General features: G+C 39.3%; 1 protein-coding gene across 1 annotated transcript in view; it reads right to left on the bottom strand.

The window, feature by feature from the left end:
- Nucleotides 1-27,401, bottom strand: part of UNC13C (unc-13 homolog C) — a 325,566-nt gene that overhangs the window by 204,547 nt on the left and 93,618 nt on the right. The window contains 2 exon segments of the mRNA XM_067555862.1: nt 11,954-12,173; nt 19,761-19,832. Of these exon segments, the coding sequence (XP_067411963.1) occupies nt 11,954-12,173; nt 19,761-19,832 (292 nt within the window).

Raw genomic sequence — 27,401 nt, 5'->3', positions numbered from 1 at the left:
CAGAAGAAATTCCATGATGAATGGGAAACTCTGATTTTCAAGACACAGACTATTTGGTGCATTACAGTTGCCAATTATTATTATTGCATTGCATGACAGTTATAAATGTAAGCCAGTCACTGTTTCCATTATAAACCCCATTTATCAGAGATCTCATAACTTGATCAACAAGTACTAATGGTTTAAAATGCTTTCTTGACAACTCCTACGTAAATCCCAGCATTTGCAGGTACTGTATACACAATTTCTCCCCATGCCCTGATGGCAGAGCATTTCCACAAGACTGTATCCAAAAGCCACATAAGCCAAGCATTGCACGTAAAATCCATTCCATTCACACAGATCCTGAGTGCATGGGGTCTTAAGGCTGCTCTATCTTGTGTCAGGTAGAACCGACCCTCAAAAGCCAGCCTAGGAAGCCCAATCTGGGATCATTGGGGCAGCATTCTCTGGTCACCACCCCCCTCCATCTGAATATGCTCCTGGAAAACTCAGTACACCATGAGCAGAAGTGGGGAGAGCTGATTTCATGTTAACTAGGAACTCTCCTGCTGGCTCTTTAAGCCAACTTTCCATCCTCTTGGGCCTCTGAAACAGTGGCCAGCATTTGGCCTTGTTGATTAAATTTTGGTTGTAACTAGTTAGATAATTCAGGTATGTAGTTTCTTCCAAGTTGTGCCACTGGGACAATTTAGAGAAATTTTGCAAAGAATGCTGCCTTTAGGAAAGCCGAGGGACAGGGTGAGTTGGGGCACACAATGTTGAATTTTTTAATAAAAAAAATAAATGAAAGGATGATTATTAACCATCACACTCAGAAATGAGAACTATTCTGTTCTCAGCTGTCACAGTAACCAGGTGTCAGCTTCAAAAAAGAGATTTGCAATCTTCCTCAATGATGGGATAGCAAGCTGAAGACATGTCAGTACATACATATGTCAAAAAAGGGAAAAGCCCATTCATTAAAAGCCGTGAAGATGCAAGAAAGATAAGAAATTGACTGCTTTGCTTCAACTGTCTCTGACTTCTAGATGGAAACCTAATGGTGGAACATAGGTGTCATGGAGCCAGTTATGGGAAAGAATCACCCCTGCCCCTACCTACAGTCAGTGAAAGTGGTCAAGGAAGGAAACAGAATATTAGGAGCAGCAAAACTTTCAGCATCTCTTTGCTCAGGTGACTTGGTTAGTAGGCAGGGACATTTGCTGGTTTGCTTAGGGCAGCAGAACTACTAGAGCTGCCCCAGTACATAAAATACACAACACGTGCCTAAATAGAGTCACAAGGCTGGGGAGGGCATCATTAAAAATTCTTCACAGCTGTAATTCATGAATGGAGAATTTACAGGGATTTGAAGATAGTTATCTTTCTAAATATAAGCACTGATCACTGTAGCACTTCAGAGTTAACTCTACAGAACTGTAAAGTCCTCTCCTCTCTGTAGGATGAAAGCATTTCTGAGACACATCCCCACCACTGCATATGTACTTGAGTAACATAACAATGTTTTAGGTGTCTGATAACAAATTAGTTTATTTTTCAGCTCAGAGTAGGGTGTGAGGTCGAGGATGTGGAAGGAAACAGCTCTGAGGAGTGCCTGGGAAAGTGAGGGTGTGGTATTTCAAACGCTATCGTGCACATCTGTCAATAGAACACCAGCAGAAACATGTGGTCAATGCTATGTTAAAAATGATAGCAGCAGAGTACTTTGGTTGCTGGGATCACTGAGCAGGACATACCACAGGCAAACACTTTATATGGAGACTGTCAAAAAAGGCAAGATGATAGACTAATATAAAGAAGATTTTCTGACCAATGAAAGAGTGATGTGATAGATACATCACTTCTTTTCACAACAGGTCCTGTCAAAATAGATACGGCTGATTTTTGATTCACACCATTGAACACTGTGGGCCAAATTCTGCAGTTACTCATTCCTTACTCAGGCAAATCTAGCTTTGATTCCAATGGGAGATTTGCCTGAGTTAGAATAAGAGGAGTGGATCCTGGCTATGTATTTTTCCACTGATATCTATCCCAGTATACATTTATTTATTTAAAATGTTGCTCTCTGCACTCTCCATGTGAGATACATACTTTGTTTTCATAAGGGTCCCAGGAGGACATAACTTATAAAACCTTACAACAGCAGACTTCAGTACAACACAGGCAGTATAATGTAGAACACTAATGCTGCTGGCAACAGTGAATTGCAATCACTGTTTCAGGTACATTTATACTGACAAGGCTGCTTAAAATATAGGATTAAAAGTTTCTCAAAACCAGAAAATGTGAGTGCCTGTTTAATGAAGCCAATAATTTATTCCAGCTTTTTATAACCACAGTCCACATACCTCTCCTCCACAGCCAGTTTTAGCTCTAGGCACTTTGAATTTAATACACTGGTTGGAGCAAAAGGAATTGTTGCAGTTTGCATTGGATAAAGGAAAAAATAATGAATATGGTGGAGCCAAATTATGAGCATGTTTATAAAACATGACAAATAAATGTCCATTTTCTACATCATAGAGCTGTGTGTGCATCTCTCAAGAGCCACCTAATCCTGGCTTTGTGCCAGCTGGGGAGACCTGTCCATTTCCCATGCTGCAGGGAATAAGATCGTGTACTTTACTAAAAGTATACTGGACGCCCTTAAAATTGTGCCATTTTTGCCTGAGTGAAACAGATGAGATTACCTTATAATACACTTTGCAACCTTAAATATAATTAGTATAAGGAAAACTTACAGAACATTGCAAATAAAGATGTCACATTATTTAGTTACCTAAGGCAATAGGCTAATTTGCAAGAATGACCACTATATGCAAATATTGTTAGAAATATATTCCACATAACAAACAGAGAGCCAGATCCTTGGCCCCGATGAGGCAGCTTTGTAAGGCAATGCTTTGGAGCTGTTTTTGTTTGTTCTTTTTGTGTTCTGATTTTTGGTGATCAGGTTTTCTGGCCTCTAAGATGGCCTTCTGCCATGAAGGGCTCTTTCAGTATTTACTGTAACTGAGGGCAGCATAATCATCAGGACTATTAGCTGTAGAGCTGTAGAGCACTTTGCATTTCCAAACACTGTGCAGCATTATCTAATTATCCATCCTCAGACTATTCCTGAGGGGTACATGGAGGTACTGAAGGTATTATTATTCTCTTTTTACACAAGGTGAAACTAAAACAAAGTGGGGTTAAGTGACTTGCCCTGCAATTAAAATTCGGGAGTTCCAGCTCTGTGCTGAATCTGCTGGAGTACAATCCCTCTAACCCATGATGCCACCAAATGCTACTATTTTGTTTTGATGGCATTTTTCTTTGAGGTTCTGTCAGGTTGTCATGACTCACGAAGAGGCTGTCTATCTGTCCGATGGCCTGGACAGCCAGCCATTGGAATCTTATAGAATCTTTTGAGCTAATCATCTTCTATTTTGTTTTTTTATTATTTATATTGTGCCTGAAGGATGCTAGGCACTTTACAGAACATCAAAGACACAGATATATTTATGGCCATATGGGAGGCAAAGCTTAATCCACTGCAGAAGATTGGAAAGGCAATGGGTGAGGTGAGAGTGGAATGACAGAAGCTGAATTTCCTGGGATATGTGACACAGTATCACCATCTTTTATGGCTTCTAGATCTTGAGAATCTCTGTAGCTGTACTGACAAATACGTAGTTTATGAATGATGAAGATTGAAATTCCAGTGAGCAAAGATTTCTAAACTGAAAAAGTAGACATGCTTAGAAAAAAAAAATCCTTAAACACACAAAGGTTAAATGCCAGTACAAAACAAAATACCAGCTGGGAACTTTAAGTGATTTCAGATTTTATAGGGAAGGTGAAAAATGACTGTTGAATTGCTTCGACAGTGTGATGAATACAGGAAATTTGATTTTACATGTCTTTTTGCTAGACATCAAAAAGCAACATGTTCCATTTTCCATCAGTGCCTTTCATTAATAAATGAAATCATTATGATGTAATAATTAATCATGGATACATTCAATGTGGCTGTAGTGGGTCACTGTAGAAACTCATGCTTATTTTCCAGGTAATCCAGATAAAATTGGACGTATGCATTAACTAACGCAAGTTAAAATTGTTAAACTGTATAGTATAATTTAATGAAACTATAGTTACATCCTGTGATACTGCCAATCTATCAACAGCCCTGTCTATGAATTACTGATTAGAGACATTTAGACAACACAGTAGCTGATGTTGCACAATAAAATTAGCAAGCCTCTCTTACTCAAAGACCGATCCAAACAATGTGATAGAAATCAATTCTGACTTAATACTGTATCTACTTCTAAAAGCAACATCTTGGTGAAGATGAGAGGCTTAATGAACAGAGCATTGTTTTCATTTTTCAACCTCAAAATACGACCATCTTGTAATACTGACCCAAATGAGCTTGTGAACTTAATTCACTTCTAGTGGACAGGAATCTGCACTAGAAGTCATTATCGAAAACCAAATTGCAGTAGCTCAAGAGCCAATTCATCCAAGCAAACACCAGGTTGCTAGCGAGACAGATTGTCTGGCAGGGTGCTAAAGAGAGACAATGGGCCAGATTCCCAGACTATGTAAGTGGGTGTGGCTCCTCTGAGGTCAAATCAGCTGAGGCTCTGGCCCTTTCATTTCATAGCACTGCTAATTACAGCCTTCTCACACACATACACATCTGCGAAAAAACAAACAAACAAAAACCAGCACGGAATTTTCACTGAATCCAGAAAGATATTTAAAATGTTCTTTGTTGGCTGATTCTATGCCACTGATGGAGCTTTTATACCTAAAAGAAATAATGTGTATGGACCGAATTTTCAAATACAGATGGCATAGTAGAATGTCCAAAGCCTACAGCTGAGTACTCAGATCAACACATGGGCAGCTAAAATTGATATTTGGACATTAAATGCTATTTAGAGCACCCAAAAGTGGAGGGGAGGGGGCAAAAATATCAGTGCTCAAGTTCAAAGACTGGATCCCTTACATGGATTTAATTTTTACATCTATAGTTTGCATTGTAGATGTTTACTTGCTCAAAACTGCCTAAGCCTTGCCTAGGAGAGGAAGGCGAGAAACCTAAGAGGAGTCCCTTTACCATAGATGTGTGTGTCTATGGTTAGTTTTGTAATTTCGCTAGGTGATAAGACAGAATGGTGATATGTGTGGCATAAGTACCAACTGAACATTAGGTCCCAGTGTAATGCTGTGGCAAAACAACAACTTCCTTCCCGTCAGCCCCCCACCAACATGGTCCTTGGATGTGCCGCGCAGGAGTGGGTAGGAGTTATTGCCTCTGTATATATATGGCATTGGTGAGACCCCGTGTTGGAATATCATGCCCAGCTCTCATATCCATACTTTAAAAAAGATGTGGAAAATTGTAGAGGGCTTAGCAAACAGCTGCAAGAATGATTTGTGGTCTGAAAAACATCCCTCACAATAACAATGAGAGACCAACAGAGCTCACTGTAATTAGCTATTAAAAAGGTTAAGAGGCATTCTGCAGGGTTCATAACTACCTGCATAGGAAGAAGATTTCTGATAACTACCGGGCTCTTTAATCTAGCAGACAAAGGCACAAGAGAAAATGGCTGTAAACTGAAGTTTAGATAGTGATGGTAATTAACTACTGGAACAGCATACTAACTGTCCATTGAAAGTCCATGGGATTTGTGCTCTCAAGTAACTTAGGTGCACTTGGAAATCCCACCTGGGATAGCTGCCCAAAAGAAATACTCCAAATAAACCACAAATTCATGGGCTATATGCAAGAATCACTGGATGAATTTCAATGGCTGCATTATATATCATATCAGACTAGGTGGTGCCTTCCAACCTTAAAATCTACAAAATAAAAGAACAGATAGACAGACAGACAGTTTATGTAACTAAACCCCTCAGACTATTATTATATCTACAGTCTAATGCCAGAAGCTCATACCATACGTAAATGCTAAAAACAAGCATACCAAATGTTCATGCATATGTAGTTGTGGTGTTAACATTTGTTATACAGCAATTATGCCTAGAAGTTAAGCCAAATATTATTTTTGAACCATTAAATTCAAATTAATTTCAAATGTAAACAATTATTAAACTGAAAAATGGAGCTTAAAGTGTGTATTATATTTCTGTGGATCTACACCAGGGATGTATTTGACCCACTAATAGTTATAAATAACAGTCCAGATTCAGGGGTGAGGTGTAAAGTGGTGCAATTTACATGTTGATAGATGAGTGTAAAGTAGCAAGTCTAAAGGAGTCTAAAGTGTGCACAGAGGAGCTTCAATAGAGGAATCTGTTAAGTAAAACAACAAGCAGCTGGGTGTAAGAAAGTAAGTTTAAGTAGAAGACCCCCACACAGACATTTAGAGCTCAGTACTGCAAGATACTGATAACTCAGACCCTGATGTAGAAAAAGCACTTAAACATGCTTAACTTCAAGTACACAAATAACCTCACTGACTGCAATATTTCCCCACATATTTCCCAACATGTACAGTGACAACAAATTTGTTTAGTTCTCAAGTAGCTTCTTAAGGAAAGGTCTCTGTGATCTCTCTCCTTACCAAGTTCTGTCTGTGGTACTGTGGATCAAGTGGGTAAAAACTGCAGACGAATGATTATTCTCAATATTTGGGGACTGAATTCTAGATCCCTCTTTACACCCATTTCATTTAATTTACAGGCAATTGGAAAGAAAGATTCTTTGAACTAGGACTCTCTCAAGCTGCAGAAAGTCACTAAAAATATACACTGCATTTCTGACAACTTTTCCAAGGCACCTCAGCTAACCACCAATTGGCAGTATAGAAATCAGTACACACCTGGGAAGAAATGGACTCAAGCATTGTTCTCTCCATTAGAAATGGGCTCAAGACATAAAATTCAGGTCTGAGTTTACTCAAAAATAGGGATGTCTGGATTTGAGGTATCACTGCATAATATTAATATTATTCTATGCAGTGCTGTAGAACAGGTGAACATGCCAAAGAATCAAGGTTCATGTCACATCAAGCTTCCAGCCAAAACTGAGTCCTTGCAGTAGAATTCAGAACAGGCCCAGAGTCGTCTTTGCTGTTGGGATGCTTCAGGGAAAATAAGGATTTTTAGAAGACGTTTGGTTAAAGAGGAGGAGGGAACCTGACTTCAATGACTAAGACATTCTTCCAAGCAAAAGGGGATGTCATGAAAGGCACAAACTCAAGAGAATGGGGCATGCAGCCATTTGATCTATACTGCCCACTGCAATATTTCACTTCAACTAATGTTAAACTGAAATGTTCTGAATATGCACTCTCTCAGATAAAGAAGTGAATCTTTCACTCTGCTATGATTTTTTTCCTTACTTAAGTTAAAAATGCTGCTTAACAATGGATTAGGTCATGCTGTCCTGCCTTCCGAGATCTGCAGGCAGATTTCCCCCTTCCAATGCAAAAAAAGGGTACAGCCATCCCTTCCTCCTGGACCAGGACGATGACTCTACCCAAGGACCAAGATCCATGCACAGTATTTGGAGGAGACGGAGATAGTTGCCACTGTATTTTTTTGTGCAGTCCTCTTAGTGCCACAGAAGAGGGTGAGGATTCTAGACGCAGCAGTAGGTGGGAAAAGCCCTGGCAGCACATCTCCAAACTCAGTGGTAGCAAGAATCTCTAAAGCAGGTGCAGATGGGACAGTCCTCTATCAGACCTGCCGAGATCCATATGGATCTCCCAAGATCTGCAAGTTCTGGTGCTAAAACCTCTGCCCATTCCTTGAGGAGGCGAGCCTCAAGCTCCTAACAGAACAATCTACAAAAAATTCCATGAGGGGCACTTTGTGGAGTTTGCCTACTGATGTCCCTTTCCTATGGGCTTTTCTGTGGGAGGGTGCAATCTGAACCCAATACTAATAAAAATGGAGAAAGAGGCAAGCTAAAATTTTAAGAATGGCAGTTCACTGTTGCTTGGTTCTTGTATTGAGGGTGATAAGCAGTTAGTTGACAAATTCTTTGCACATATTCTGTTGCCAGCAGAATTACAATCTGACAGCAACTTCATTTTATTTTTATGTTTGAAAACCAGAGCATGATAATCCAAGTGATTCCCCAAGTGACCTACTGCACCAAATCACTATATAGAACTGAAAGAGATCAATGGGCTCATACACAATGAATTATTTTTAGATGAAGTCTTAAAATGTTGCTGGAATGAAGTGTGTCAATTGGTCAAATGAGAGTAGACAGGATCTGACACTTGCTGTATATTAAGGAGTATACTCTCCTTTTTCCCAGTCCATGTACTGCCCAGGTAACAGAAGTTTTGCACATATGTTAAAAGACTTACAGTATTCGTTAGCATCCTGTTTACATTAAACATGGCTGAAACTTGAAACCATGCCAGCAGCAGCCGTAGTCTTCACTATATAAGCCATAGTTTTATAACATGACTGTCAGCACAAACAAAAAACCCTCTTTTCATACTGTTTAGTTAAAGTATACTAGAAACACAGGTGTCAAACAAGGTTGCTACTAGCTCAGTTTTAATCATAATGTGGAATCAAGATTAGGTACTGTTTGATTTGCAAATTCTCCATTGTGCTATGGCCCCTTTGAGTCTGAGCATCTGGCCAGCTGGCAATTTCCTCTCTGTAGTGGGAATCCCTGAGTATCATAAAGCTGGATAGCAGCTCAATGACATTCACTATTATAACCTGTAGCATAGAGGGAGAAAGAGAGTGTGGTTGCAACATCTATATACTCTGGCTATGCCTCGCTGCTGGAACAGTCCGTCAAGGACATGACATCTATGCATATGGTAAAGCAACCCTAGGGCTGTCATAATATATACTGGGAGCCAAAACAGTCCTTTGCCAGCCCCAGAATTGACAAGTCACAAAGGTGGCAGGTCCTGATTACCTACTGCCTTGCATTGCACAGAGTGCACAATAAGTGTAAAACACTACCAAATTTAGTATGGTCTAAAAAGGTCCCCAAGTGAGTTTTTGGGAGGGATGCTGAGGATGGCCAGAGTCACCATAAAGGGGGCTAACAGGATAGCAAAGTTCACTCAGGGTATCAAGAAGGGTTAGTCACTAGGCACAGAGGCATGAGATATAATAAGAAACAGTCCCCTATTATGCTTGTAAATATGGAGTGCATCTACCTAATATGGGCTCAGCAGCTTTTCCATCAGCTATCTGAAGGTGGCTTTTCACTTGGCAGGGGATTATCCAAATTAATTTCTAGCATTCCTGGTGGTGGCAATGCAATGTAGTAACAGTGCATTAACAGGAGGCCTTTGATTCATCCCAATCCCAAACACAGAGCTGAGAGTGACCAAAGCCAGAATCTGCAAGGAGGATTGTAACAAAGGTGTTGAGCTTTAATGTTGAGCATACAGCATGAAGCACCACTCAATGGCGCTCAAATTTCTTGCATGAGGAGAGGGCCAAGAGGGGGATTTTGATATGAAGCCAAATTTAGATAGTGAGCATCTCTGCGTAGCCTCCATCCCATGGATGATGAGACTTTATCCCCAGCAGATGGCCACGGCATACTATACTGGACAAGTGGGTAACAACAGTGGGCATGTGAACAGATTAATTTGTGCAGTTTAAAAAAATGGGTTAATTGGTTAATAGTGCAGCCACCCAGTTAGGCCATAATCAGCTACATGGTCTTGCATTTCTTTACTTGCTGTGTCTATGCCAATGAAATATCCCCTGATGTTATTAACGAGTTTCATCCCAGCAACACAAGATAAATTACTAAGAGGCTGAGTGGATTGATGGAGAAAAGAAAGAAAATTCCCTATTGCATGCTGCACTTCCTTATCTCTTAAATACTGCTGATAATGCTTTTTTAAATCTCATTTTAAAGAGGGAAAAAAAACCCAAAACACTGAAACCATTTGATTACTAGGTCAAGAAAGTAGTTATTTCCATAAACTGATCATTATAAATATATATTTGTTTAAAAAATGAATGTTTTTCATGCAGGAGTTGCTATGATGATTAATATTTTGTAATCAATACAGGCATCAATGCCACATAATAGACAAAAGGAAAAGGGGGTTGAAAAGTATTTGTGGTACTATTGTCTAACATTTTCCTCTTAAATAGATGCAGTATGCTCTTTTGAAGAGGAGATACTTTTTACTGCCCTATTTTGTTTTTGCAGCTTCTTTTTTGGGTTCTTTCCCCCAGGACACTGCGGCAGAGAGTTAACCACTTTTTCAATGAGGTTTGCATTTTTAATTACACTCTACTTTTGGAGATAAATTTGATGAAAAATCCACCTAACTGGTGTGTAATGTTTATTTTATCCGGCCACATGTATTTATTAAGATTCCTTTATTACAACCATTCCAAACAGCAGATCTCTCAGTGGGAGAACTCCATCATTTTTACAGCTGGTGCATTCAGATGTATTTATTACCGTTGGGGTACAATTGAAAGCAACAAAATATCGAGGCTCTAAAACTGAGATACCTCTCAAAATGCATCCACAGTAAAATTTCTAATGAAGTTACTTTGTAATAATTCACAAATAAAACTGGACTTTGAATGAAAAAAAAAGGCTAAGAAATGTTGATTTTAAAGAATCATCATGTTTTCCATATCCCTTTCCCCCTTTCTAATAGATGAAGGGTAGCACAGAATAACATATATTGATTTATAATGTTGAAATATAAAATGAAGAATTGTTAATGGTAAGATTAAGAGTTTTGATAGCTATATTTTTAATGATTTGTAATTATGTATAGTAAATGAGTACAGATGAGGTAACACTTAGGTTAAGCTCTTGCTGGTATAAGTGTGGTTTTCCTGGTTCTTCTTTTACATAGCATTATCAATCTTCTTAAAATGTTATTGCTGACAGAACAAAGATAACATGTTGTGCTGGAAGATGTAAGTAAAAGATACACAAAAATTTAATGATAAACAAACACCACCATCCTCCTGCCTTTTTTTGGGAAAACCGAGGGCAGGATGACACAAAAACAACATGACCCAGAAACTGCAACACCGACAGGAAAAATGCAGAAATTGGGTAACTGAAATTTGCGCATATGTAATATATGTGGTAATGTGCTAAAAGCCAATTGGATAAACATTAAGTAATCTGTAATGTAGAAATGTATAAAAGACCTAAATGAACATGGGCCTTAACTAGAGAACACCAGATGAGAAATTGAAGAATGGGTCTGAAGGACCAGAACTAGGTGTCAGAGAAGGCAACGACTATCATCGAAGGTGGAAGAATTTCCTGGTGCTCCAGAACGTGCTAACTTGGGACCATTTATCAATTCTGTCTTGTCTGTTATTATTTGTCTGGCATAAATGTAGTCCCGACACAATAAGTGATAATAATTCTGTTCACAAATAAAGGTGAAATTGATTAAGCCTAAATTAGGTGAATTTGTGACTCAGTTCCCCAATTTTTAATCCCAACAACTACTATTAAAATATCTGCACTGGGGCCATGCAGGGAGAATTTTAAGGAGGTAATGTGATTGCAGAAAGTACATTACTGTGACTGGAATCACTTACAGGAGCATTTTCATTTTTATCTTTGTTCTGACATTTTCCTGTATTTTGAATGAAACAAAATGAACAGGACCTTATTTCACATGATTTCAATGGTTTTTGGTGAGATTCTTTGCAAGAGAAAGTAGACAATATATTGGTGTCATAAGATTATTTGTAACTGAACAGCAGAGCATCAGCAGAGGCAATTGACTAAATATTTCAAATGACCAAGGCAAATTAACAGCAGGTGCGCTTCATAGATGGCTGGCCAGATCCTCAGTTGATGCAAATCAGCATAGTTCTATTGACTTCATCAGCTGAGGATCTGGCCCTTCACTTCAGTGGGCATCTATCAGCATATACAGTATGTCAAAAGGCATGAAACATGGTAAAAAATCAGCTGTCTCAAAATACTCACTCTGCAAACAGTCAGCATTTAGGAGGTCTTGGCACTTCTCATGACATTTGACACCACATTCAGTGCATCTCATGCCTTGCCTGGCTATGCCCCAAAGGAGACCTTCACATTCGTAACAGTATGTGGGAGTTGTAGCTGTCCACACTTCGAAGTTATGAGGAGTAGTTGATGACATTGGATAGATTAAAGCCTGCAATGTCTTTTTGAAAACATGCATTTTCTGTTGGGTGGGATGGGCGGGAAAAAAAAAATCAATAAAAGGCATTTTAGATTTAAATGTTCTTTCACACAAGTGAACTACAGTTAAAATGTATTTTATGAACATCACAACTTTACAAAATATCAGATTATAAATCAAATAATACATTCATCAGCAAAATACTCATTTACTCCTTTCACCTTGTACTTTGAAGAGCAGGTTGCTTGGATGACCTAGTTTAATTGATTACATCAAGAGCAGTGTTAAGATGTATTCGATCCGTCAATTATATTTTCACCACAGAGTCCAGTGTAATTCCAGAGTCCAAAGTCCAGTATAATGGCAGAAATGTAAAAATTCATTACCATTATATTTGCAGATACATTTTGATCAATTACCTAATATACGGCTTTTGAATATTTACCTGCTTCCTACAGGGACTTGTCTGACTATACACACTGCATGGAATGTATCTCTATTATGTAGAAAATGCTGTCTCTTCAATCTCATTTCTGTATTGTCTCCCCACAGAGTTGAAGTGGGCAAGTTTCATGAGTTCCACTTTTGCCAGTTTCCCCACAGTACTGAACCTGATACTTTCCCTTTTAAGAGCCAAGATCTCTTTTTCTTAGAAGTAGGAGTGGGCCCAAACTAAAGCCCAGAACTGAATACTCAGATCTTTGGATCAGAATACAAACTTTGCTGCTCATGACTACCTCTGGTCAAAAATGATCAACTATATACTAATTAGCACCGCAAACAAGCTGAATTGCAGCTCATTAGTGCCAAAACCCAGTTGAACACTGACAAACTAGCTCCTATAAGTTTGCATATAAAACATGGGCTCATCCATTCCCTACTATTAAGTTCCTGAGTCATGATCTACACTTACCGTGAAATTTGGCAGCAGTTGACAGGAGATACGCAAGCTACGTAGAGTATACGTAGAGTAGCTTGCTTATCTCCCTTCGACTCCCTAAATTCTAAATAGCATGGCTTCCCCACTATGCTGAGCCGATGGGAAATGCCTTCCCTTCGACACCGCATTACTCTTTTTCTGGGGGTGGATTTATTCAGTCGACTTCCGGATTGATTGAGTGGGTCTCCACTTCCACTCAATTGATCCCAAAGAATCGATCTGGCAGCGTAGAATTTGCCGCTGTCAGTGAAGACATACCCTCAACTTTGTGTGTTCACCTTCTCTCTGCTAGGTACCGAGTGCTCCCAAGTCCCCTTGACTTCAGTGGGAATAGAGACAGTTCATCAGTTCCCAGGTGATGCTCAGCACCTCACAGGATCAGGCCCTACCTTCGTTTCCCTGATTAAATGCAGGTGGCTGACAGCATCATATTATGAGTTATTGCCTTGTCTGCTTCTAAATAAGTCAAATGAATGTATTGTGAAGAAGAAGCAGTCATCTAGGAGACAGCAGTGGGGGAAGCTGGATATTTCTAAGACTTGGATTGTAAACAAAGGCAAATGAGGCACCAAGTTATTCTGCTGGTTTGCTTATGAAAAACATAGAATGAAAGAGAGTTGAGGGTGTAGAAGTGGGACAAGGCAGGACTCTATGGCTGGAAGAAAGGGGAAATGGCCATTTTAATATTAAACCTATGTATTAAATGTGGCTCAAAGAAGTGCTCAGGAGGATTGGAACTGAAGCTTTTTTCATTTCACCATATGAATTTAAGTATATGTTGATGCTTTCACATCTTCAATGCTATTTACTGCCATCTGAGCTCTGATAAGTATACAGTCAGTGTGGGGTGTTAACATTTCAAATGAGGCAAGCAGGGAGATATTTTTAGGGTTTATGTGGCTGGATATATATTTTCCCCATAACACTTGGAATATTTTGACAATAATATTTTCCATATATTCATTTATTTTCCATAATATTTTCTGGAGCACATACTATACGGCTTGTCTAGTAACACTGCTACAAAATAAGTGCCATCATAGGATGGCTCTCTACTGCAGCAGAAAAACCAGCACCAGGTAGACCAGTTAATATTCATGAGCTGACTAACTCATAAGCTTAGGCATATGCTTTTGAGTTGATGTATATACATATAAAACTAGATTATTGGCTGATGAAGTCTCACCCCCTGGTGAATCTTACAGCATGGATATAATTCAGTATTAAATTCTTTGGATCAGATCCTCAGCTGGCATAAATCAGCCTAGCTTCATTAACATCAAGGTAGCTGTGCCGATTTATAGCAGCTAAAGATTGGGCCTATGGTGGCAAGGTTAATTAAAAACCCAACACTTAATTACTTGAACAGAATAATGAACTATGTCAGAATAACTGCAAGAGGCCACCTTCCTCCCTCTTCACCTTTGTTCCCTCATCTCCAATGCACCATGTGCAAGCTTCTCATCATCATTACTGCCCTCCAACACAGAGCCTCATTCTGCCTTTCAAAAATCTAATTTTTCATTGTGACATTGACCCTCCCCCAGCCTTTGCTCTGCCAGTGAAACCAGCCTTGATTGCCTGCTTTTCCCATAAACACCTTTGTGCTTCCTCCCTTATGTTTGGACAAAACTCCCCATCCACAACCTAAAAGCCATAACCTATCTTTTTAAAAGCTCTCCTTAAAACCTTGTGATGCCTATGAGTCACTGGAGTATTGGTTAGGAAGGCAATCAGCTGTGGCCATTGAGACTGCTGTTTTTGACTAATTTATGCCATCACACCTGTCTCTACTATAACATTGACCTCCTCTTCCTTCCTGTTTGCCGGTTTATTCACCTGCCACAGATTGCCTAAAGTCTTGACTGAAAGCTTTCTGGGTCCAGGACTGTTTTTATGTTAGTTGATTGTACACATCACCAAATTGGATGGGGCCTTAGTCCCTGTAAGTGGATCTTTGTTACCAGGATAGAAATAACAATAAAAATAAATGGTGCTGATTAGCTGACACTATGGATTTAAATAATGAATCTAAAGTTATTTGTTACATCCACATGGTAATTGGAACAATGCATTAGCTATGCAAAATTGGGCAGAAATTCTGCTCTAGTTCACATCTATGTGATCCAAGTAACTCTGAGACTCTTTGATAGAAGATAGAGTGTGAACTATTATTATTAATTGAAAACAGAATTTGAGCAAATAGCTGTGACTGAAAACAACGGGATGATGTCCTGGTGGGACAGTGTAGTGCAATGCAGCCAGGCAAGTGGCTTTACATAATTTTTCTACACCTACCACACCAGGTCAGGTCTTCTCCCAGCTGGTAATTCTCCTAAAGCTTCTCTAATTTGCACTGGCAGATACATAACTCTCTAGGAGCGCCTCTGCTAGCCATGATCGCTAAAGCACAACATGTTCCATTCCTCTCTGTTCCCCAATTCCTGGAATGCCCTCTTCACAGCTTACCCAGTACAGAGGTTAAAAAGAAAATTTCAAAAACATCTCAAAGGGAACGTATACAGTATTTTGATTGAACACAGTTCACTAAAAAGACCATGTCTTTAAAGATTTATTTGCAGACTCGTTGCTATTATACATATGATCTGATTAGTCAAGTCAGTCTGAATCCTGCCCTTGCTTTCACCCTATTCAGTTCCATTGATTGTCACAGGGTATATTTCATTTGTAAGATTTGGACCATTCACTGTGTAAAGAAATCAAAATAAATTGTAGTGGGCCTTGAAATTAACATATTAAATATAATACTTTTGCTTTGTGATAAATAGCACAGAAGCCAAATAATCCATGTTTTGTTATTTAGCAACAGGCCATTATGGGAAACTCAAAAATAAAAAAATGTTTTGTCTGAATAACAGATTTACAAGTTGTGTCTTTAAAATAAAAATTAAATTTACTCATATATATTAAAGGACAGTGTAATATTACAAATGATATTCATATATATATGTTTGATAAGAACAGCCTCTTGCTAAACAATAACAAGAATTAAATGGCTTCTGTGCTATTTAACATGCAGAAAAAGGATAATTTTTATATCTTATCCCATCTTCAGAATGCTTTCATTCATAATATTATACCGTCCTAATCTAGCCAATCACAGGAGTATCTAGGCACTGTTAATGCATAGCAAAATCCTCAAGTACTGCAAAATTATCCACTTATTCTCCTTACTGAAGATAATTTCACTCAAGCATTATATCACATGTTTTTTGAACTTTCCATTCCTTTTAAGAAAAGGACAAAAACAAATAATTATGTTTCCAATTAGCAGTATTTTGAGCACCAGTGACTTACAGAGACCTGCAGCTTTATGGCCCTGATTCAGCAAAGCAGTTAAATTTATGCTTTAACTTTAAGCACATGATTAAGTCCCAGTGAAGTTAACAACATTAAGCACATGCTTAAGTGCTCTGCTGGATCAGGGCCTTAGACTACACGCACTGACTACATCATAATTATGTCCCACTGCAGCACGTGCGTGGGGAATGATCCTTAAACAGTCTATCCCTGGAGTTTAATTTGTGGGGGTAGGTGGCAATTTATTCTGGGCAGAAATCATCAGCTGAAAGAATGTTGGAATCAAATCAGTGGTCCAGCCAACCCAGTATCCTGCCTCCAGCAATGCTCAGTACCACATACCTCAGAAGTGACTGCAAAACACCCTATAAGAGGATCACCTGCCCATAGGGGAAGTTTTTCCTAACTCCTGTCACCTAATGGATGTCTTGTATGCTTAAGACTGAGGGTTTACATCCATTACCTTTCAGCCTGTCTAACATAACTGGATGTTCCCTCTATTCATGTATGTCTGTTCCTTGTTTAAATCCTGCTAAACTGTTGGTCTCAATGATACCTTGCAGCAGTGAGTTCCACTGGTTACTTATACAATAGATAGAAAAGTATATCCTTTTATCAAGTTTTAAATTTGTTGCCATTCAATTTTATTATATGTCCCCTATATGTGCCCAGCTTGCCTTCTCTGTACCATTCTTTATATAACCGTCATACTCCTCTTATTCATCTCCTTTCTAAAACCAACAGACATTTTTTTTTCATTCTCTCATCATGTAGATGTCTTCCTATGCTTGTAATCATTTTTGTTGTCTGTTTTCATACTTCTATTTCTGGTACACATTGTTTGATATGGGCTGACTTGAACTGAAAACAGTTATCAAGCTCAAGGTATGTAACAGCCTTATAATATATACAGTATTATTTTCCATCCTGTTCTTTATGCATCCTAACATTGTATTAACTTTTCCAACTGCCAACGCACATGGAGTAGACGTTTTCATTGAGCAGGCTGAAAGGACCCCCCATTTTTTTCCCCTGAATGGTTACAATTAATTCAGAATCCCACAGTGTGGTTAAAATTAGTCCTTCCAGTGTGCATTATCTTGCATTTGTTAACAATAAATATATCCGCTCTAGAACTTGATATCTCTTACAGTTCTCCAGAGGGAGAGTCTGGTAGCTTCCTCCCCCACCTCCTAAAAAAGCTGTGCAAATAAATTTGTTGAATCTGTCTCCCTCCCTACCACCACCTTTTTCTTCTTTTTTTCTTTTCTTTCTGATTTGAGTCAATAGCTCAAATGATATTTATTGTCAGAGTAGTTGGTAATGATTACAAACTGCCTTTTTGTGGGCTTCTGTTAGTAATACATATTGATTGCTTTTAATTTTTATAAATGTGGTCAGCTATTTTCATAGTCATATGCAATAAATAACAGAAAAATATTTTTATTTTGTACTAGTTGTGTGATGTATTTTGGTCTATACATTATTTTTTTTGTGTGCCTCTCATTTTTATTCTGTTAAAGATTCCACACTTTGCTTTGCTATCAAAGTTTGTTGCTATTTTGAGATTGCAGCACAAAGTAACTGCTGCTTTTATTTGAAAGGATAATTTTAAACACTAGCTATTTTCCACCTCATCATTCTATTTTTTGAGTAGTACCAGTTTATTCCTTTATGACAACCAATGGCATCACATCATCTCCCGTCAAATCACGGAGCCTCCTTTGAAGGTCTTCAGTATCAAGATATAACCTAGTAGCAGCCTCTCCACTTTTCTACTTGCAGCATGTCCACTGTGTAGACTAACTGCACTGTAAGAAAATGTTTCATTTTTTTCATAGGAGAATAAATCATAGAAGAATATGTTTGAACTGGTAATTTGGGGGAGACACACACGTGACCTGTATCCCCTCAAATTAGTGCTTCTGTTTAATCACGCTGGGTTCCAGCCCATGTAAAACTACTTGCATCACACTTCAGAGCTCCGTGGAGAGAAATGACACCTGTTGTGTTCTTGATTAAAACAACCTTCTTTTGCAAAAAACTGGTGGGAAATGGTTATGGCCAGATTTTACCAGTTATTAAAATATGATTGTCTTCAAAAGATTGTCATTGTAAACGCATATGGTAAATAATCATTCCAGTCCATCATTTACCACTGCACACCTTATTATTGGTGGTTATTTTTACAGTAGCCAAAAGTCTGCTAGTCAATAGTGAAAAATTACACGTGGTCCCTGCAATCTATTCTAATAGGTAAAGCATGACACAACAAATTGTAACAGGAGCGGAAAGGCAGTAGACACTTGTCAAAAGCCTGTGCACAACACCGTTAAACATTTTTTAAATGACAGTTTCCCATAAACAGAATACACATAAAATAAATATTTTATAAAATAAAAATGTCTCCCATGACCCATTTCATGTCAGTGTCAAAACAGACCAAGTTAAATCAACCAAGGCTTTTCCCCACCACTGCTCTAAATCTGCAAAAACACACATATGGGTTAAAAGCCAGAATCATGACTGGAATGATTCAGAAAGACAGACAAAACAAACACTCTTAGGTATAATAATCTCTTACATTTATGTAACACTTTTCATCCTGTAAGACCTAGCCAGGGTGCATAACCAGCCAGGCTGCATAACAAAGGGGGAAGGGGAAATTTAGAAAAGTAGAACCAAGCTCTACTCTTATGAAAAGGAGTAAAAGATCAATATTATCCTGTCATATCAAACAGGACCTTGTTTTTTTATGGTCTCATCTTAAAGTCCCCACACAGTAAAGGGCATGGAAGTCAGTTTATTCTACCCTGCAGCGACAAAGACTGAATAACTTATGAAGAGGCTTGAACTAATTGTTCAAGGAATCCAGGTTTCCATACCAGATGCTTAGACCAATAAATTACCTCTTCAGCTATATATTAGGGAGATTAAAATAATGGGTCATTTATTATTTTAACATAAATATACAATCCTAAGAGCCTGATTTAGCGTATCTTATTTATTTTACTCTAATGAAGGTGAAAAGCCTTGGGTCTGTGTGAGAAAAGGTAAATTTAGATGTCCCTTACTTCTGAGATTTGCTAGCTGTTTTTTTTTAGACTGTAAAACTTGCAGTTGGGGCTATGTCTTTCTATATGTTTGTACAACACCTAGCAACACAGGACACTTATACAGAGAAGAGCATCTTGATGTTACCAGAAAATATATAAATAAATAGTAATAGTATAAAAAATGGCCAATCAAGAGTAAACAACATTTTCAGCATCATCTTTTACATAACATTAATAGTAAACGTTCAAATAGCTCTATCAAAATTTCTTCATTATTTAAATGAACACAACCTTCCACTGAAAAACACTTACCATTTCTTCATTGTTTATGGAAGTCCGGATAACTGTCGCCAGGGATATACCAGACTTCCGGGCAGCAAGTGTCTGTGTAAAGTGAACACAAAAAAAGTTAACAAATACACCTGCAATACTAACTATAGAATATAATGGGGAAAAAAGGGGTCGATAATGTTATTCTATGTGAGTTTAAGCAAAATTGTATCAGCTATGAATAAATTTCAGTTAGTGTTTACTGCGCAGAACTTTTAATGTTACAGTACATAATGGAAGCACACATTCCATCATCATTATTGTTTCTATTGGCAGTGCCTAGCTGAGCTGCCATTCCTAATATAAAACCTGTTATTCAAGATTTTACTGCTCATTTTTTTTAACCCACAAGCTGTCACTATTTTTATGCTTTGCAAACCAAATTCATCTGGTACAAGGATAGGCATCCTGCCCTAATGTGGAAGCAGGACAAGTCTGCAGCAACTTGGAGATTATTTTGCAGTGGGTTTAGAATTCAAGTTGCCAGCCTGAATCACTCTTTTTATTAAGTCACTGACCATTTTTAAAATGTGTGAGTGTGTATGTAAAATATTTCCCCGCCTTAAGAAAACCTGCAGAAAACTTTACTAAAGAAAAAGAAAATAAGTCTTTATCAAGGAAGCTAACAATATTCACTCAGCATTCTAAAAGAATAAAGGTAGAATGAAAGGGACATTCTACCTGGTCTTCAGCTAGGAAAGTATGACAGTCTGTATCCCTATGTTCATCCTTTTTACAAGACTATGATAAATTTTGTATAAAGTATGCCTTGTGAGGTATCATTTGAAAACTCATAATTTGCTGATCATTATTGTGCTGGTAAAACATGTGTGGCAAGATTGTTATAATGTGAAGTTATAAAATTCTACTGCATGACATTGCTGAGACATGTTCCAGGTTTAGAAAAGCAGGCACAGACCTGTTCCTCAGAGACAAAAGGCAAATTGATTCCTCAGCCAGGTGTCAACAAAATCAAAGGGAATATCGCCTGGTAAAGCGGCATTCTTTGGCAGGAAAAGGGGTGTGAGCAGGAAATCTATGTTTTGGCAAAGAAACAGCTAGAGGCTCCCATCCCCCCGAGACCTTCTGTCTCATGAACCTCCACTGGAGTTGATTTTCAAAGAGAGAGAGAGCTATAAGGAAGGGGAACAGATGCCCCAAAATCTCTCTTCATCTCTACTCATGGCATCAACAACACTTAAAGGACAAAGGAAGCATTACTGGATTGGGGAGGGATTCTGGCAGAAAGGAATTCGGCCAGTAAGACGCGAAAACGTGGTGAGAGAGACTTTTGCATTGAAATCACTTCGCTTGTTAAGTTAGGTGTTAGTTCTGTTTTATCTATTATTTCTTTGTAATCAAGTCTGACTTTTATGCCTCATTACTTGTAAATAGTTAAAATCTATCTTTCTGTAGTTAATAAACTTGTCTTGTTGTTTTATCAAGACGAGAGTGGCTGGACTGAAGTGTTTGGGAAACTTCATTTGAGTTAACAGGATTTGTGCATATCATTTTCTATTAATAAAATGATGGACTTTCTATGAGCCTGTGTTGTCCTGAAGGAGAGAGCTAGGCAGTATAAAATGCATATTTCTGGGGAAAGTCTGGGACTGGAAGTTTGCCGGTGTTGCGCTGCAGTGTAATTCATGGGTGGCTGGCTATAGCACTCATACAGTATAGCTGGGAGTGATTTACATGCTGGAGGTGGTGTGAGAGCAGACCAGGAGTGGTTACTCTCACAGAGAAATGGTATAAAAGGCACCCCAGATTGTAGAATTGAGTGGACATAGCTGTCCATCAATCCAGATTGTACCCTGGGTAATATCACAGAAAGGGTTAACTCTGTCTCTTTTCTCCCTCTCCTTTTGCCCAGCTGTCCAGACTAGAGGCTAAGAATGGCTGCTGGGTTCTGAAGACTGGGATGAAATCCGGGTGGGGGCAGTGTGTGGTGTTATGTTTGTTTTGATTTACAGTAACTCATCTGGAGTTACAATGATAGGCCGCCATTCTGCCTAGTGCTGAGCACTGCCATGAGTGCATTCCAATGGGCATTGAGGGAGCTCAGCACCTGGCAATAGTGAGCCAGTAAAGATTTGCACTTAATACCTTACTGGTTGCTGATGTGGCTTAATTCTGCCCTCTAGATCTAAAACGGCACATGCAAAAGCTGGTAAAACAAAATAATTTTCTTTTATACAAGAAATAAGGTGGTTACATGCTATCTCAGTGTCTGAATGTATTCTTTATTGCCATTGTGCTCACCTAAAATGGGTCCTTAACAATTAACCAGAAGGCGTAAAATCAAAAAGGGGGAAGCCCCCATGGAAATGAGTATTGTGTGGTATTAGGCTCCACACACAGCCTCCACTAATACCACCGGCACCACTGTGTAATAGAACTGCATCAGTCATAGAGCCAAAAGACCCCTTTCATTTGGGAAATAAACAGGATTTTTTCCAGCAGTTTCAATGCAGTTTTTTGACTGCATCATTGCAAAATATTGTTACCTCTAAAGATGAGCTGAAACATTCCTTTCCCAGTCAAACTAAACCATTCCAGGAGTGTCTGAATGCTTTTGTCACTGCTCCTCTTACCCAGCCTCTGCCTTGTCACGCATTGCTTCCCTTGTGGTCCAGTGGTGTTAAGGATGATCAGTTTAGCCCTCACAGACCCTCACGTCTATTGTGCTGATTGGGATAATATAGAAGGTCACATTGCTGCCTGCTAGGTCTCTATAATTCATTTTTCCAGAAATTCCAATAATATTTTTCCTTCCAAGCTCCTTAATTCCTAACTTCCCTAATTTATACCATTGTGCTTACCACACTATCTGTTTTAGTGACCATATACTGGGCCAGAGTCACGCCAGTTTACATCAGCTGAGGATCTGGCCCAAGAAATTTTGTCTGGAGTGAAAACTTGAACTTCTTTCCAGTTTAATTTTGAACTTGGAGATAACTTGAAATGGATTTTTGGATTTAGATATGTTAAGATGGTTCATTTTAACATTTTAAATGTTTACTTTTCCCTACTGCTCTAGCCATTCAATTTTCAGGAAGTTTCCCTTGATAATAATTAAACTTGCAGAGAGACATACAGTTATTAATCTTGTGAAACTAATTATGGTGTAAGAAAAGAACCGTGGCATGGAAATATTTGATTTGCTTCATCACTATCCTATTACGGTTAATAGATGAGCTAGGCAATCTTTTTTTCTTCTTAAATTCTCAGCAATTTACCTAGTTTGTGAGATTAATTCAGCATTAATTTTCTTAGCCAGTCATTAATAACTAAATAATTCTGTCTGTCTGTTGCCATCTCTCTCTTTTATTTCTATAAATATGGCACATTGCAAATGTGTGTACTGGTGAGGCTGATAAAGATAGAATGTTTATGACAGGGACAATTTAAATATCTTCCAGGTTTTGCTTTTCAAACTTGTTTTGACAATGCTGTGTACTGTTGGGCTGACAAATCAGAGAAGAGAAAGGGTAGCCAAAATTTGCTATGAAGCTATGTGTGGGCAGGCAACAAGCTCCATTGCTGACCAGTGAAGCTCCAGACTATAAAGCACTCAGACAAGAGTTAGCAAGCTAAATACACATATCTTGTTGGTTTGCTTCCAGAATAATTTTTTTTTCTTTAAAGCAGAGAGAGTGATCAGTTATGCTAAATTGTCTGCAGCAAGTTCCCTTTACAATTGTGACCTCTAATCTTTAAGTCTATTCTGTTTATAAAAAAGGCACTGCTTCTCATTTTACAATATGTGGCGCTACTCATTATGGGCTAGATGTTGACTTGGATTATGCATTAGTGTAGGGAGACTCAGAACCTCCACTATGAGGCTGGGGCAGGGAGTATATAGAACGTTTACCTTGACCTGCAATAACGCACCAGCCAGTGTAGATGAGCCAGCATAGGGAGTGTTGTTATTTGCTACTAGTATAGACCAGCAATAAACTACTAGCCTTCTAGAGGAAAAAGGGAAGCAAGGAGGGAATTTGCTTCAGTGGGGTGTCTGTGGGGCACAAATAATTCCAGGCCTACTCCTGGAATTGCAGAGTTTACCTATTATCCCTTGCTCAGAACTGTGCCTAAAGTCATAATAGGGTGGGATGCAACCAAGTTAATTGTTGGCACCCCGAGAGTGATCAGTGTGGATAAAAGGCCCAAAGGGCCAGCTCCCAGAAGAGACATGGAATTTTGCTGATGGACCTTGGGCCTATGGGAAAAGGGGAGACTTGAAGTCTTTGCGGGCTGAGGTTCCTCTTTTGGTACCCTCTGTCCCCGCTTGCAGGGGTGATGGACTTATGGGTTATATGGTAGGAACCCTGTAACTTTGCACTGAAAATTAGAAGACGGTTTCTAACCATCAGAGAGGTGAGGTTCTGGAACAGTCTCCCAATAGGAACTGTGGGGCCAGACAACTTGATTTGTTTTATGAAAGAGCTGGACAAATTTATAAATACAGGTGTATGATGGCATTGCTTGTGATGATGGGGGCAAGATCAATAGCTCTGGGGTTCACCTGTGGCATATGCCTTATGTTCCTGAAAGCAAGTTTCATGGCTTCAGCCAGCCAACTACAGGGATCAGGAAGGAATTCTCCCCCACCCCAAGTATTCTGAGGGTGTGCAGTCTCCTCTCTCTAACACACCAAAGGTGACCGTGGCTGGAGATGAGACACTGGACAGGGGGAGACAGCACTCTGAGGTGGCATCTGGAGTTTGGCTGGCTGACTCTTGCTCACGTGCTCAGGGTCTAACTGATTGCCGTATGTGGGGATGGGAAGGAACTTTCCCCTAGATCAGATTGGCAGTGACCTTGGGGGTTTTTCACTTTCCTCTGCCCAATGTAAGTGGGGATCATTTGCCAGGATTATCTGGGTGTATCTCACTTAATCATTCTCCTGACATTGCAGGGGCCTTAAACATTTGTGCACTTCTGTGCCTCCTAGTCTCTTCCTGTGGCACATAATAGTCTAGTCTTCTATGAGCTGTAATCTTTGATCTAATTTCAGTTGTTGGGTTTAGTGTGTGGGTGCTGAGTAGAATAGATGGCCTGGGACATAAGGGAGATCACACTAGATGATCTAGTAGTGCCTTTAGCCTTAAGCTCTATGACTCCATGACCCACTTAAATGCCTGATATGAGGGAGACAGTGCCCTTCCCCAACGTTAAGTTAATAACAGCCTGCTATTTAAACCATCCCTGTGTCTGTCCTCATTTTCCTGCATGTCCTGATCAAGAGGGATTTGTGAGAAAGTAGCAAAAATGAAGAGTCCTTATGGATAGAGGTTAGAGAGATTTCAGTGAGCATGGTTCTTATTAGAATTATTTTTATTTATGTAGCACTGTCAGAATACGTTGTGTTGTACTACAGGAGAACTCCAACAAGTAGAAAGTCCCTGCTATGAAGAACTTACAGTCTAAGGATGTGTCTGCACAGGAATGAAAACCCCGTGATAAGTCTCAGAGCTAGGTCAACTGACTTGGAGTTGTGGGGCTCATAGCTGTGTAGACATTTTGGCTTGGGCTGGAGCCCAGGCTCTGAGACCTCCCTCCCCCTTCACAGAGGTTCAGAACCGAGGCTCCAGCCTTAGCCCGAATGTCTACACTACCTCTTTTTAGCCCTGCAGTGTGAGCCAGAATCAGCTGGCCCAGGCTCTGAGACTCACTGTTGTAGGTCTCTTTTTGCTCTGTAAACTTACTCTAAAAGATACAGAAAGTAATAAATTAATATCCTACAATACAGAACTAATAGAGAACAGTATAGAGACATTGATGATGGAATGAGTCATGGACAGGTGGCCTTTTAGGATATTTTTTGAAAGGAGGCAGCGAGAGTCCTAGCCAGACCTAGGATGTGGGAACCATGTGGGGTAGAGGGAACTAGTGCTGAGAATCAAGAAATGAGGAAGAGATCAGGACAAGAAATTACCAGAACGTGGACTATCATCTTAGTGGAAGGAATGGAAAGAAAGAGATGAATATTGGAAATGCTGTCGAGAAAGACACAGCAGGATTTGGCAATGCTCTGGATATGAGACAAATAGGAAAGAAAAGGATATACTGTAGGTCATGAAGAACAGTTAGGATGTAAACTGATAGAAAAAATGTTTAGACAGAGTCGCCATACTGAGAAATGTTAATGGCCTATACATAGAGAGAAAGAACTAGAGGCAAGCAATGAAGAATTGGTTTGATTTCAATATGTGCACCAACTAACATAGAAGTGTTGATATCACACCTGAAGCCAAATTAAGAGGCACATCCAAATGAGCGGATCTAATACACACCTTTTGTCTAGCAACCTTGGTATATATATGTTAGCTCACCAGACTCTCTGATGCTCATACCCAAATACCAACTTGCATCTCACCATCACCACCTGTGAATTTGGTCCACTGAGTGTACAGGAATCTATGCAGGTGTTATTTGCATGCTAAATACTGACAGAGAAAGGTGTAGAAGAAAATGCAACTAACAGGAAGGTGTATGAAAGCATCAGTTAAGTAGGCCACCACCTATTTTAACTTATGCTTTTTTATATCTTCTCCCAGCTCCTTGATGTGTAAGTTACAACAACTAGTCTTACACTCATTTGGACACCCTTGTGCAACCCCCTTCCCCAACCAATGAGTAACTTACACATCACCTCTAAATTTGGCTTAGGGTCTTAAATAATGAAACCAATTATATAAGATGTTACAGTTTACGCTGAAAAGTAGTGATCAGAAGCATGTTGGGATTAGAATTAAACTACAATTAAAATGTTCAATGAAGTATCATGGGGGTGAATAAGAAGCTGCCTGCTGTGATGACAAAAAGGAAAGAGGTTTGTTGGATAGCTAAGACAGCAGTGAAGTTTAAAGACACCTACAACCTCCTGCAGCACAAGGGTTGGTGGGGAAGAGAGATGAAGTGCAGCCAAGACCCCCATTTCCCCAGTGCCTCTCCTGGGAGCATCACCACTATCTGGGAGCCATGCTGCCCCACCCATCCTCCAGCCAGGTAGATGCCAGCAGTAACTTATTTTAGCAGCCTCTGGACAGTGAGGATACCTCGGACTCCCTCTCCTCCAGTTGGTACAGATATTCTTTCCCCTCTACTAATTGGCTGTGTTTCCCCCTCACAAACCTTTTGCTGCCAATCATAATCTCCCTGCTTTCTATATTCCTACCCACACTTTCTTCTGGCTTCTTTTTGCTTCTGTGACCCCTACCTCACAATGTCTGCAACCTCATTTTATGTGTTTCTTATTTATTAATCCCTTCCTGCCTTTCCTCTCCCCCCCACACCTGGCTCATTAACATTTCATATATGAACGTAAATAAACAAATCTAAAATCAATGCCCACCCCAAACAAATGAAGCCACACAGCACAACCATGGAACTTATATGACTTTTGCCAGTCATCACTCTGCTTGTACGGTGCATCCCTTTCCATCCACCTTTTGTCTATTTAGGCCTCAATCCTGCAACTGATGGCATGTGGGTGTCCTGGAGAGCCCAGGTGGAGTTCCATTGAAGTCAATGAGGCCCCACATATAGGCAGATGATATTAGTTGTAGGATTGGGGCCTCAGATTGTAAACTATTTGGGGGCAGGGGCTAATAATAA

The sequence above is a fragment of the Emydura macquarii genome, unplaced genomic scaffold, assembly GCF_026122565.2.
Source record: "Emydura macquarii macquarii isolate MOO-44397 ecotype Brisbane River unplaced genomic scaffold, CSIRO-AGI_Emac_v2 contig_1644, whole genome shotgun sequence".
NCBI lineage: Eukaryota > Metazoa > Chordata > Testudines > Chelidae > Emydura > Emydura macquarii.
Note: the sequence above shows the minus strand (reverse complement) of the source record. Positions and strands in the feature narration are given on the sequence as shown.